Genomic DNA, 13,314 nt, shown 5'->3' on the forward strand with positions numbered 1-13,314 from the left:
AGGCTTGCTGTGTAGGGGTCTCACTCCAACATGGAAAACTTCTCCCCCACAGACAGCTATTAATTATATTCCTAAAAACCTCAAACATAATTAACTAAAAAAAAAAAGGTCATCATGGAAGAATAGAACTAAACTATAAGTAAGCCATCGATGCATTCAAATAATTTGGAAAAAGAATGCTATTCTGCATTCTTTTTCTGTCTATCTTTACTGTTTGGCAATACTACTGCTGTCCTTCCAGTTACAGGTTAGAAATGACTATGTTATGCTGAAGTCAACACAAAGTTTTAAATGAAAACATCACCAAAAAAGTAGACTATTATTCATTAAAAACTAAGGGACTGCTTTTTAAGTTTACAGAGTAATTTGGCTTCTCATCAGTTATAGTAACCCAGTAAAATAGTGAATAAATGTATCGAATACAGGATCTCTTCTTGTTTATATTATTTGATCAAAAACAATACTGTTATCTTTCTATACGTTTACTCATATGTAACAGCCATTTCTAAGGTAGGAGAGTCAAGGATCTATTCACTAGAGAAGCAGTTCCCAATCAGTGGTTCAAGAACCCCCAGGGGCTCACAAAAGTGTTCCAGGCATGCGCACTAAAAATTCTATAATGGTGTCTAATTAGATTTACATACATATGTTTTTGTAAACTATAAAAATAGTTTAATATTAATTTATGTGGTTCGGTTCAAAATTTATATTTAGTTGTGATTTAGGTCATGCGCCCCTTACATAGCAAACACGCACGACAGGAAGTTACTGGAGAGATTGGGTATGAATGTGTCAATATCTATTGCACCATTCTGATGTGGTAAAAGGGTTATAAAAATTATGACTAATAATGTACAAAGATAGAATAAAATAAAATAAAATTAAATATAAAGAAAAGAATTTCCAACGAAAGAAACTATATCTCCCACAATTCCTTATAATTAGCTTAATATCTTACAGTATATAGTGTTATATAAATATGTTGTCCATATTAAATTTTTTCTCATTCTCATAGACCATTTTATGTATAGGTACTTAATTTGGCATTCGAAGTGAGCAGACACGCTTAGTCAGGGCTCCTCAGTTAAGTGATTTACTTTTGGATAGTGCTTTAAATATTTGATTTATTTAGATATTGTTGGATTATTTTGTTATAGGTTTCCTGTAACAGTTTGATTTTAATAATATTATAGATATAATTTTTTAAAGTTAACTTTCATTGATATTTATTTAATGTTATAATGTAGTTACGAGATCTGCCTTAAACATGTCACAAGGTATCGTGACTCACACAGAAATAGCCGATGGCAATTTACAGGTGGGTCATTATTTAATCCGTTGTGGAATGTTTTCCAAGGTCGACCTGGTGACTAATCCTACCTCACCTGAGGATTCGTTTCTTTGTGATCGATGTAAGGAGTGCACCGATCTTAAATTACAATTTGATGCACTGATGGAACAATTTGAGTCCCTGAAAAAACGGGTGCTTGCCCTCGAGAATAATGCATCTGGGAGCTCGTCAGGGACTCAAGACTCCAGCAATACACCAAGTGATGCACACCCGATTCGAGCCTCAAAACAGAAAAACCAAGTGCAAACTACTCTGGTTAAAAAGGACTGTTTTATTAGGAGACTCCATTGTCAGGGAAACGGGGAATATTTTTTGTAATAAGGATAGGTGGAGTAGAACCAGGGTATGTCTGCCAGGAGCAACTATTGATGATGTCACCAACAGATTGTCAGATTTTAAAGGGGGTAAAGAAATATTATTATTCATGCGGGGACTAATGATATTAAACGTACACGATATGACGATTTGTTGGAAAAATACAGGGTCATGCTGAGGAAATGCCACGAGTTAGGCCATAATGTCTGTGTCTGCAATTCTGCCCAGACACGATAGGAGGGATTATATGTTAAGAGCCTTGTGGATTAACTCAAGACTTGAAGGAATCTGCAAGGCTTTGGGGGGGGGAGGATTTCTATCAGCATGGCCGACACTTGTAGGTAGAGGGAATTTGTTTTGTAGAGACGGGACACACTTAAACAAAGGTGGCGCAAAAGTTTTTGCCAGTATTATTGAGGATACCTTAAAGGTTCAGGGAAACTGCTAGTTGGGGGGGGGGGGTAATACTGACACGCGTTTATCTGATAATATTGGTCAAAGTAACTCTTGCACATACCTTAAGAGTTCTTATCTGCTATCCCAACTGGACGTATTATCTAGATGTTCTGGGGGCAGAAACGTTTCACGTGAGTGGGTAGCTAATATCAAGGAAGAGAGCCTAAAAAACTTCAAGGGTTGTGTTAGGGTTGTTAAATATACAAGAACTGTAAATCTTAATTGTTTATACAGTAACGTTAAAAGTGTCGTCAATAAAATGAGCGAATTCGAACTGCTGGTTAAAACAAGTAACGCAGACATAATAGGGCTTACAGAGACGTGGTGCCACCCGGAAATTGGGGATGATGAGTTTGAGTACGGCTGGTATAATGTATTTAGGAAGGATAGGGTAGATAGAAGGGGTTGTGTGGTAATGCTTCTTATCAGAAGCAGCCTGAGTGCAACGATAGCTTTCCTGGATTCAGACATTTCACATGCTAGTATAGAGTCTGTATGGTGTGAGATAGTTGGAAACAAAGGTATAATGTGAGTAGGAGTAATCTACAGACCAGGTGATTGTGAAGATTATGACAAAAGCTTCTACATGCAAATGAAATGGGCAAGTAAGCGTCATTGTCTTATTATGGGTGATTTCAATTTGCCTCTAATTGATTGGAGTAAATGGGAAGGAAACTTGACATGGGGAACAAAATTTTTAAATCAACTAGATGACTGTTATTTGTATCAACATGTCAGGGAAAGTACTAGAGAAAAGAATACCCTAAACCTCATCATCACCCATGAATCAGATGACATAACAGGGTTGACAGTAGAGGAACCAATAGCAGGAAGTGATCACGGAGTTCTACGGTGGATGATGACGAGAGAGGTAGCAGAAGTAAAAGGCAAAGGAATGAGTATTAATTTCAGAAAAGGAAATTACGATGCCTTAAGGTACTAACATGGCCTCTATTAAGTGGGTAGATATCGCGCAGAGAATGAATACGCTTGAACTGTGGTACGCTTTTAAAACATTAATCACAGATGCCTTGAATGTGTGTATATACCATTAAAAAAAAACTCCACGAGGAGGGTTCCAAGTTGGATGAATAGTGAAGTTGCCACATTACTTGAGCAGAAAAAGGTGGCAAGGAAAGTTACAGAGCAATAAAAAGTACTGAAGCCTATAACAGCTACAAGGTGATGTGTAATAGAGCCACAGAAAAGGTTCGACAGGCAAAGGCAGTTTATAAGAAATCACTAGCAAACAGAGCAAAGGGGGGTAGAGCCACAGAAAAGGTTCGACAGGCAAAGGCAGTTTATAAGAAATCACTAGCAAACAGAGCAAAGGGGGGGGGGATAAAGAATTCTTCACATATATAAATGCCAAGAAGAGCTGGACAAACCAGATCGGACCTTTAAGTAAGGGAAAGGGGATAGTATTAAACACACCAGCTGCTGTTGCAGATGAACTCAACGGTTATTTTGCATCGATATTTACAAATGAAAAACCTTTTGTGGCAATGGGAAATTGTGGGAGCGAAGTTAAAAAATATGTAATTAATGATAGTGAAATTTCGCAAGATTATTTAATGAAAAACTTTCGAGCCTACAGACCAGAAATGCTCCTGGAGTTGATGGAATATACCCTATAATCTTAAGAGAAGCGAGTGCATTGAACCATTGAAGCTAATTATGCAAGCATCACTAGACTCTGGGGAGATTCTGTTGGATTGGAAAAGTGCAAATGTATCTCCCATACATAAGGGTGGCTCTAAAAGTGAAGTTGGAAATTATCGACCTGTCAGTCTGACTTCAGTAGTAGGGAAATCATGGAGGCAATGATCAAGGGTGGAATTCAGGATCATTTAGATAGAATTGAAATTCTCAAGGATACTCAGCATGGTTTTGTAAAGGGAAAATAATGTTTAACAAATCTGGTTCGCTATTTTGAAAGGGTCACTCACGAGCTGGATTTAGGGAATAATTTCGACATTGTTTATTTAGATTTCAGCAAAGCTTTTGACTCAGTCCCACAAGAGCGGTTGCTTTATAAGCTGGAACAGGTTGGAATCACTGGGAAAATCCTTAGATGGATAGAAGGATGGCTTCAGGGCAGGAGGTTGTGATAAATAGCTATTCCTCAGATTGGGTTGATGTAAGAAGTGGGGTTCCCCAAGGATCAGTATTAGGACGACTGTTGTTTTTAATTTTCATAAACGACATTGATGAAGGGATAGAGGGCGTGATGTCTAAATTTGCAGATGATGTTAACATTGGTAGAGTAGTTAATGATCACTGTCAAGCTGAGCTTCTTCAGAGAGACCTAGGTAGACTTCAGGAATGGTCAGAAAAATGGCAGCTGTGCTTTAATCCAACAAAGTGTAAGGTATTACACCTGGGAAACAGTAATCCCAAAATAACTTATTCACTTGGTGGAGTTCAACTAAACCGAGTACTGGAGGAAAGGGACTTGGGTGTTACGATACGGTCAGACATGAAATTCTCTGAGCATTGTAAACAGGTTGCAAGGAAGGCCCATGGTGTCCTATCGATGATCTATCGAACTTTTGCAAGTAGAGATGGGGACGTGATAATCCCATTATATAAGGCTTATGTTAGACCACACTTGAAATACTGTGTTCAAGTATGGAGACCGCACCTAAAGAAAGACATCGAGCTTCTTGAAAGGGTGCAAAGACGGGTAACTCACCTGGTGAGATCGGCAAAAGGGCGCCCTTATGAAGAAAGACTGAATATGTGGGTTGCAGAGTTTGGAAACTAGACACCTTAGAGGAGATTTGATTGAGGTGTTTAAGGCTCTGAGGCATCAGTAAAATGAAAGAGGACAAAATTTTCAAGATTATAACTGATGCTAGAACTAGGGGACATAAATTCAAGTTACGGGGGGAAATGTTTAGATTGGACTGCAGGAAGTTTTATTTTAGCCAGCGAGTTATAAATTACTGGAATAAGTTGCCTTCATGGGTGGTAGAGGCCGACAGTTTGGGGAAATTCAAAGGTCATCTGGATTAATACCTTCGGGTAAGGGAAGCGCATAGGATGATAGGTTTAATTTCCTTTTTTTTTTTTTTTATTAATTATTATTTTATTTATTTATTTATTTTTATTTTATTTATTTTTTTTTTTTAATTTTATTTATTTATTTTATTTTTTTTTGTTGTTGTTGTTTTTATCATTGTTTTGTTTGGATATGGTTTTTTTTTTTTTTTTTTTTTTGGCTGGTGCAGCATAAGCCATAGGCTTTCTTGCACCATGCGGCCCTTTCTAATACTAATAATAATAATTGTATACTATTATGCAATATCACTTAGATAACGTAGTACTGGAAATATTTCATAATAAAATTTCAGAACTATCATAAGATTTTAGAGAATATGGCTTTGGTGGTTTGCGACAAAATATGTTGAAAGGGGGTTAGCGAGTCAAAAAAAGGTTGGGTACTACTGCACTAGAGGGATAATATCATCAACAGACAGAAAAGTTCTTTTCTCAAACTTAACTCTCATACCGAACGATATCTAAACAATGAAACCATTCAACATTATGGAAAAATAAAAACATTGATTATTGGATTTTGATTTTATTGTCGCAAAAGCGACTAAGGCTATGGTGTGCCAGAACATCAATTAATTACATTATAAAATATATACTATTATCAACATTATCTCATCCAATATTTAAATGATGCAGAACAATCAAAATGTTACAAGTTTTATTTTATTATTTAGAAGCAATTTATTGGCTGCCCCAATTAAATAACTGAAATTTGACTTTTACAATAGAATATGTTTTTGCAAGCATCTTCACTTCATCCAAAATATAAATATTGAATGATTAACATTACAGCCGCTCCTTGACTTACGCGAAAGTTATATTCCACAGAACACTACATAAGTCGAATTTTATGTAAGTCAGAATTTCCCTAAATGCTTATGCAGCACTCGCAACTATGCAGGCTGAATTTGATTGAAGCAAAAAAGAAATGTTCATCAAACATGCAAATAGAATTATTTATTCAATTTTTTTTTATCTCATGTGCAGGAAAAATTACAAAAAGAGAGGTGACAGGCATAACATCAGCAAATTTTACCTTTCGAGCATCGTTGCAAGAATTAACCTTCCAGCTGATAAGCATGCTGCTGCAGAAGTTGAGGGCATGTCGAGATTTAGAAGGGGTTTTTGCCAACACATCACAAAATTTCTCTGCAGCTGCAGAATCGGCACTGGCAACTTCACCACATACTTTAATGATTTGGAAACCAGAGCGATGCTTGAACCTATTAAACCACAAATTGTTTGCCACGAACTTGGCCTGGGGTTCATCACTGTACTTATCCTTAATATATTCATCAATGCTTTTGCTTTTGCTTGAATGGCCATTGGATTCAGGGGCACTTGCTTCCTAATCTGATTTTCCATCCATATTATTAATAGCTTTTTCATCTTCAATACAGCACCTGAACGCTGTTTTGTGATCGCTGTTAATCTTAAATACGTTGATCCTTTAACATGTTCTTTTATACGCGCACTATCCCTTAAAATAGGTATTCACTGTTGAAGCAGTGAGACCTAATTCTGTGCAATAGATGACAAACTTTGTCCTGTTTCGTACTGCTTAATTAATCATCTTCATTTTTAAATCAATTTTGTTTCGTTTCCTAGCACTTCCACTTTCCAGTGGTCTTGAACTTCAACATTGTAATAAGTAAATAGGAATGAAGAGAAGATTCTGAGAATTTGTTTTTTATATGATTGAAGATTTCAGTGAAGGGGAACTCATTTCACCATAATACCATAACATATAAACCCACAGAATTCCAGTTATCGGTATTATTGTAAATGCAATAAGCTCGAGTTTACTACCCGCTTATAACAGATTGCACTAACAGAAAAACCCAATAAACCAGAAAGAGCAAATTGTTTTTATTGTTTTATGGTAGTGACCTCCAGAAACGTGTTTTAGAAAATATATCACATAGGTGTTCAAAATTGATTCTTATACCACAACATATGATAACAATGAAACTGTAGTGCAATTTCCATTATAAAAATGAGCTTTTGGAGATATAAATAGGTTAATTATATAGTGAAAATTTCAACTTTATGTTTAAATTTTCACTATATAACTAAGCTATTTCACTATATAACAACTTTATATAACTACGCTATTTATATCTCCAAAAGCTCATTTTTATAATGGAAATTGCACTACAGTTTCATCGTTATATGTTGTGGTATAAGAATCAATTTTAAATGCCTATGTGATATTTTTTAAGTTTGCACCAGCAAACTTATGTAAAGTCAAATTTCCGTAAGTCGAGGAGTGCCTGTACAAGCTTTTATATGCTTTTTTTTTTAAAACCAAAGTGCAATTTGTTGACTGCCAGTTCCACAAAAAATACTTACCTGGCAAGTTCTAAACAAATGATCTCTAATTAGTTCTTCTTGCAAGCAACCAAGAATGCCCTGAAGACAAAAATCTGGTATATAATGATCTGTGACTCCACCCATCAATGACCACCCGAAACTTTTTAGGCTTCTAGGATCTGATTTGATGGCTTCACTATGGATTCTGAAATGTACAGACAGTAGCTACAATTAGGAGGAAAAATAAGTCGCTGAATACGAAAACAAACCTGAAATAAATGTCACAAAATGATAATAAATAAACAAAACAATGTTTCCTGCCCATAGATGATATGGAAAGATATAAAAAGACACGCATTATGTGATTACAGAATTTTAACCTGGCAGTACATGAATGACATTTATATAAACCAGGCATTAACTACTGGTTAATGGCTGAAACTGCATATATTCCTAAACATTGAACATGGTTTTATTGTAACTACTGCATTTTGAGAGTGAATAATTATTCTTTACTCATATTATATGTGGAAATAACCTGTCACATGACATGTGGCATTTATATATTTGTGTACTATGTTAGTTTTAGTTACAGTGTAATGTATAAAAACATTTTTCACTGATTGTTTGATGTGTCTGCTGCAGAAATCAAACTCTGTTATATGCTTAATGATAGTCGCAGTTGAGGCATTAAGTAATCATGATGCAAATCTTCTAACAAGCAAAGGAATTAAGTTTATTTTTAGTAATTTGGAAAAACAGAATTCTTCTTTGAGCAGCATGCTTTTGAAAGAAATTAGAAATCAATTGCTTAAACACAGCAATAAAGATCTAGTATCCCTCATTAAATATTTAAGCAATGTTAGTTGACAAAGGATCCAAAGACAAACACCAAAATTTCTTTACTTATATAAACTCTAAAAGGAAGGGGATAAAATCAGATTGGTCCACTTGATATCGATGGTTTGACTGTTGATGATCCTTCTCAGATAGCAAACAAACTGAATGAGTATTTTGCACCTACATTCACACAAGGAGTTATAAAGATTGAAAATGCCAGAAGGTTATCAAATTGTAGAAAGGTGCTTAATGATTTTGTAATAACTGAGAGCAAAGTGGAGGAGAAATTGAAGTTAAACATAAGAAAGGCACCTGGGGGTGGATGGAATCTATCCAGCTATATTAAAGGTGGCAAAGGAATTAAGCAAACCCTTAGCCATAATTATGAGAGCATTCTTGGACTCAGGGGAGGTCCCCACAGACTGGAGATGTGCAAATGTATCCCCAATTCACAAAGGGGCATCGAAGGGTGACAAGAGTAATTACAGACCAGTTACTTTCCCTGGTTAAAGATGCATTGGAGAATCATCTAGACACGACTGCAGCAATAATTCAGACGCAGCATGGGTTTGTTAAGGGAAAGTCTTGTCAGAGAAATTTGATTGGATATTGTGATGTGGTTACAAAGGAACTGAATGGAAAAAAAAATTTCGATATCATATACTTGGATTTCCGGAAAGCTTTTGACACTGTTGCGCATGGAAGAGTACTGTACAAATTGGAGCAGAATGGTATTAAGGGCAAGTTGCTACAATGGATAAAAAGATGGTTGAGTGGGAGAAGACAGAGGGTGGTAATCAATGGGAACTGCTCTTGGTGAACTAATGTTATTAGTGTAGTCCTAAAGTGTTCGGTCCACTGTTGTTTTGTATTTTTATGAATGATATTGATGGTGATATATCAAGCATAATGTCCAAGTTTGCAGGGTTATTAAGGACACTAATGACAGTATGCTGCTGCTGCTGCAACAGGATCTAGAAAATTTGGGAAGATGGGCTGAGAAGTGGCAACGGAAGTTTAATATTGACAAATGCAATGTATTGTATGGGTAGAAGTAATCCTAGAGGAATGTACCAACTGTGTGGTACTACAAGTAGGGTGGTAGAAAACAAAAAAGACCTGGGAGTAATTGTGCAGTCAGATATGAAGTTTTTTGAACAATGCAGACAGGCTGCAAGAGCGGGTCATGGGAATTTGTCACTAATATACAGGAATTTTGCTAGCAGGGAAAATGAGGCCTCCAGACCTGTATGCAGTATTCAAGGCATGGTCAGGCCATGCCTTGAATACTGCGTCCAGGTCTGGAGGCCTCATTTTAGGAACAATGTAGATTTGCTTGAACATGTACAGAGAAGGGCAACAAGATTGGCGAGGGGAATGAAGGGATCCTCTTACCAAGAGAGGCTTAAGTTCTTCAGATTACAGTGGCTGGATACTAGGCACCTGCGAGGTAATCAGATTGAGGTGTATAATGCCTTGAATGGGTTGACCACACTGAATTCTGATGGGATTCTTCTACTTTCTCAGATTATAAAACTGAGGGGGGCATAAATTCAAATTGAGGAAAGACAGTTGTAGAATAGATGTGAAAAAATTTGCCATTAGCCAGCAGGTGGTTAATTGCTGCAACAAACTTCCATTTGTCATTGTGGAAGTTGATAGGTTAAATAAATTTAAGGAGGAACTGCACAAACATTTAGAGGGAATGGTTGTGTGAATTTTTTTTGGCTGATGCTACATAAGCTCATACACTTGCTTTCTTGCATCACATGCCTCCATTACTATTACTATATGAGGTGGAAAAGGATGACTTTTTTTGCTTGGGAAAACAAGAATGAAATAGCTCAATTGGCAAAATCATTAATGGAAAGACTTTTTAAAGGAAAATGTGCTTTAACAGAAGAAATGTAAATAGAAGATGTGAATGTTGTGGAATACTCCGACATGAAATCACAAAAGATCAAGACTATCAGATAAGGCAATCAATGCTTTGTGCATTTTAAAATTTCATTTTAAGAATAACTTTCAAATATTCAATATTTGTAATATTATCTTTCAATTTTTTTAAATGATTTTTATTTGGCATTTATTTTGTGTTAATGTTCCCTTCTTTTAATGTTTGCTATTATCAAATGTCTATATCAAGTAGATCACTTTTATATGTTATTGAAATATATAATCTTGTCACAATATATTGGTTCATAATAATAATAAACCATGCAGTTATTATATCGGTTTTTTTTTTAACAGAAAACCTCTGAAACTTCTAGTATAAATCTATCACTGTTTATTATTATGGTCACTCATTATTATTTAAAATCACGTAAATAAAATGGTATGAAAAATACAGAATAACTTATGATTTCAGGAATTCCCGGTAATTTTGATTTCTCGTTCTCGAATCCTGAAGATTAATATCTGTCAGGAATTTGGAAACACTAGCTAATCTATATTTACCAAACTTTATTGTGGAAGTGATAACTAATTTGTTTATTTGGGAAATTATGCTTTATCCGTAAGTTAAAACATGGTATTGATGTATCATAAGAATGCAATTTACTTTGTATCATAAGAATGCAATAAAATGCTGCAACTATTTTATGAATATTGCGCTTCTGTTATTTATACCCTTAACATTTGTCCATCAGTGCATATAACATATTTCATATAATTTAGTCCCATTTGAATGGGGTAAATATTCAATTAGAGGACAATTACAAAAGTAACAAACTTTAAAGTGGATTAGATATATGATGGGTTATTTTTAAAGAGAAGATTGCAAAAAACAAAATGAAAAATACAAATTACTGTTTACTTACCTGGGAAGAGGCAATTCAGTAGCTCCTTCTGGCATAGAACCATCAACATAAGCCTTAAGCATCTCTGCTAGAGACCATCTTCTTTCTTTTTGATTTGGCTCTACAGCTATAGTGTCTTCCATGCTATGGTAACCTTCTTCTGAAGTATCTTCTTCTGTCATTTTATTAGGCACAGAACAAGAAGAACCCTCTAAACTGTGATGAAGACAATTAATCTGTTCACTTTTTGTTTGTGATGTTTCTATGGCTTGTGTTGAGTTTATCCTATCTGCTGTTAGCTTCTTTAACACACAGTTATGAATAGAATCTTTTGAACTCATTGGAGAGTTGTCACTTTCGGCTAATTTAACATGACACTCCTTTCTATCTTCCATGCTTTCATAACCTAAACTATCGAAATTAGAATCAAATTCTAAATGTGGCACAGGCTGAACACTATTTCTAAGTCTTTCAAAAACTAACTTCCTTGATATTAAAGGGCTATCACCAAGTACAAATAGAACGCTTTCACAATTTTCAGGAACAGCACACATTACATTTGAGTTGACAGGTATTTTTGCCTTATAATCAGTTCGATTCCTTTTAGATTTACACCAACTATTATCATCATATCTACCAAAACAACTCCTTTCTTTCTGGCTCACTGCACAACAGCTGCATACTTTAGGACTTTTGTGAACAGAACATGTGATCAATCCATTAACACTTTTACTGTACTGATGTGGGCTACCATGGCAGTTTGCAGATAGAATACATCTGCAAGGTGAGACACAGGCACTTTGACAGAGGGATGCTTTCCTTCCAGGATATTCAAGTTTACGAATTTCTTTTTGTTCTTGAATTGGCACACATCTGTAAATTATTTCAAACAAAATCAATTTATAAAAAGAACATTAAAATTTTAAAAATTAAGTTTGTGTTTACTACTGATTTAAAAATTCCAAGGATAATTTTTAAATATTTAGTAAAAATTTCATTTAATTAATAACAGTTAATACCACATTTTAAAAGTGACAATTCTTTAAAATACAATATAACCAACCCACCGCTAATTTACAAACAATATTTCTGAAACCAGTTTGGGATTCTGTGTTATGAAGTCTAATAAGTCAAGTAAAAAGAAAAATTTCATGCCTAGTTCAAAATTACTACAATTTTGAATTAGGTATGAAAAAACAAATTTCAAGTACTAAAAAATACTTGAATATTGTTTTTTGAAATAACTTCAAGAATAAGCTCTCTGTAAATCACTTTCAAATCAAATTCATATGATGAAAATAAACAATGTAGTTCTACTGCAGTCATAGTGTGTTAAGAGATGATCTTGTCTGACCAAGATTGGATACTATGAAAGTATCAGATCAACTAGGTACTAAAAAATAATTTTTAGATAGGCTGCTAGGACAGAACATGTGGTTTTGTCCATGATATACAAGAATCTTTCAGCACAGATAAGGAAATGTTTATCGTGTTGTATGGTTAGGCTGCATCAAATACTGTATACAGGTTTGGAGGCCTGATTTTAGGAAGGCTGTAGATCTGCTGGAATGGGTGCAGTGAAGGGTAACACGACTGGTGAGGAGAAAAAAGGGGTACTCTCATGAAGAAAGAGTGCAGCATCTGAAAACTAGACACCTGCAAGATCTGAATGAGGTATTTACGGTTTTGAATGGATAGAGTAAACTAAATGTTGGAAGTCACAAAGCCTCCATTACCACTAAGTTCAATTTCTTCTTTTAAACCCCTTGTGACTGCTATTTTAGGCCTGCCATCACAGAGGCATTATCAACGCTAACTGCCAGGCAATTTACTAAAAATTTTCACTTGTTTTCAGACTGGTCAGAAAGGCATGCCCAATACTGTACCTCCACACCACTGACACGGTGATTTATGCTACTTTGATTCAATGATTTTTTTTTTTGGTTAGGAAAGGTTGCCACTATTGGATACAGCTAGAATTACTTTGTTTACTGCCATAGCTATCAAATACAGTAAAGTGTCAGTTATCCAAAATAATTAATGTCAAACCTCTTCCGGATAGAAAAATTTTCAGAATAATTGAACATAAGGTAAAATCAAATTCAGTTATAATGTATTAAGGTAAAAGAAAGACTTTAAATAGCATGAAAAAAAAAAACAAATTTATTTAATTTAAAATAA

General features: G+C 35.1%; 1 protein-coding gene across 2 annotated transcripts in view; it reads right to left on the reverse strand.

Moving 5' to 3' along the window:
* The window catches only part of LOC150083777 (folliculin-interacting protein 2), a 296,503-nt gene that overhangs the window by 31,505 nt on the left and 251,684 nt on the right, over positions 1-13,314 (reverse strand). For both annotated transcript variants that reach the window (XM_090377482.1, XM_090377483.1), the window contains exons 14-15: positions 11,155-12,006; positions 7,535-7,700 (exon numbers count right to left, since the gene is read on the reverse strand). In XM_090377482.1, the coding sequence (XP_090233608.1) occupies positions 7,535-7,700; positions 11,155-12,006 (1,018 nt within the window). The remainder of the gene's footprint in view (positions 1-7,534; positions 7,701-11,154; positions 12,007-13,314) is intronic.

This window comes from Mastigoproctus giganteus, chromosome 7 (genome assembly GCF_048544385.1).
Source record: "Mastigoproctus giganteus isolate SK-2022 chromosome 7, ASM4854438v1, whole genome shotgun sequence".
NCBI lineage: Eukaryota > Metazoa > Arthropoda > Arachnida > Uropygi > Thelyphonidae > Mastigoproctus > Mastigoproctus giganteus.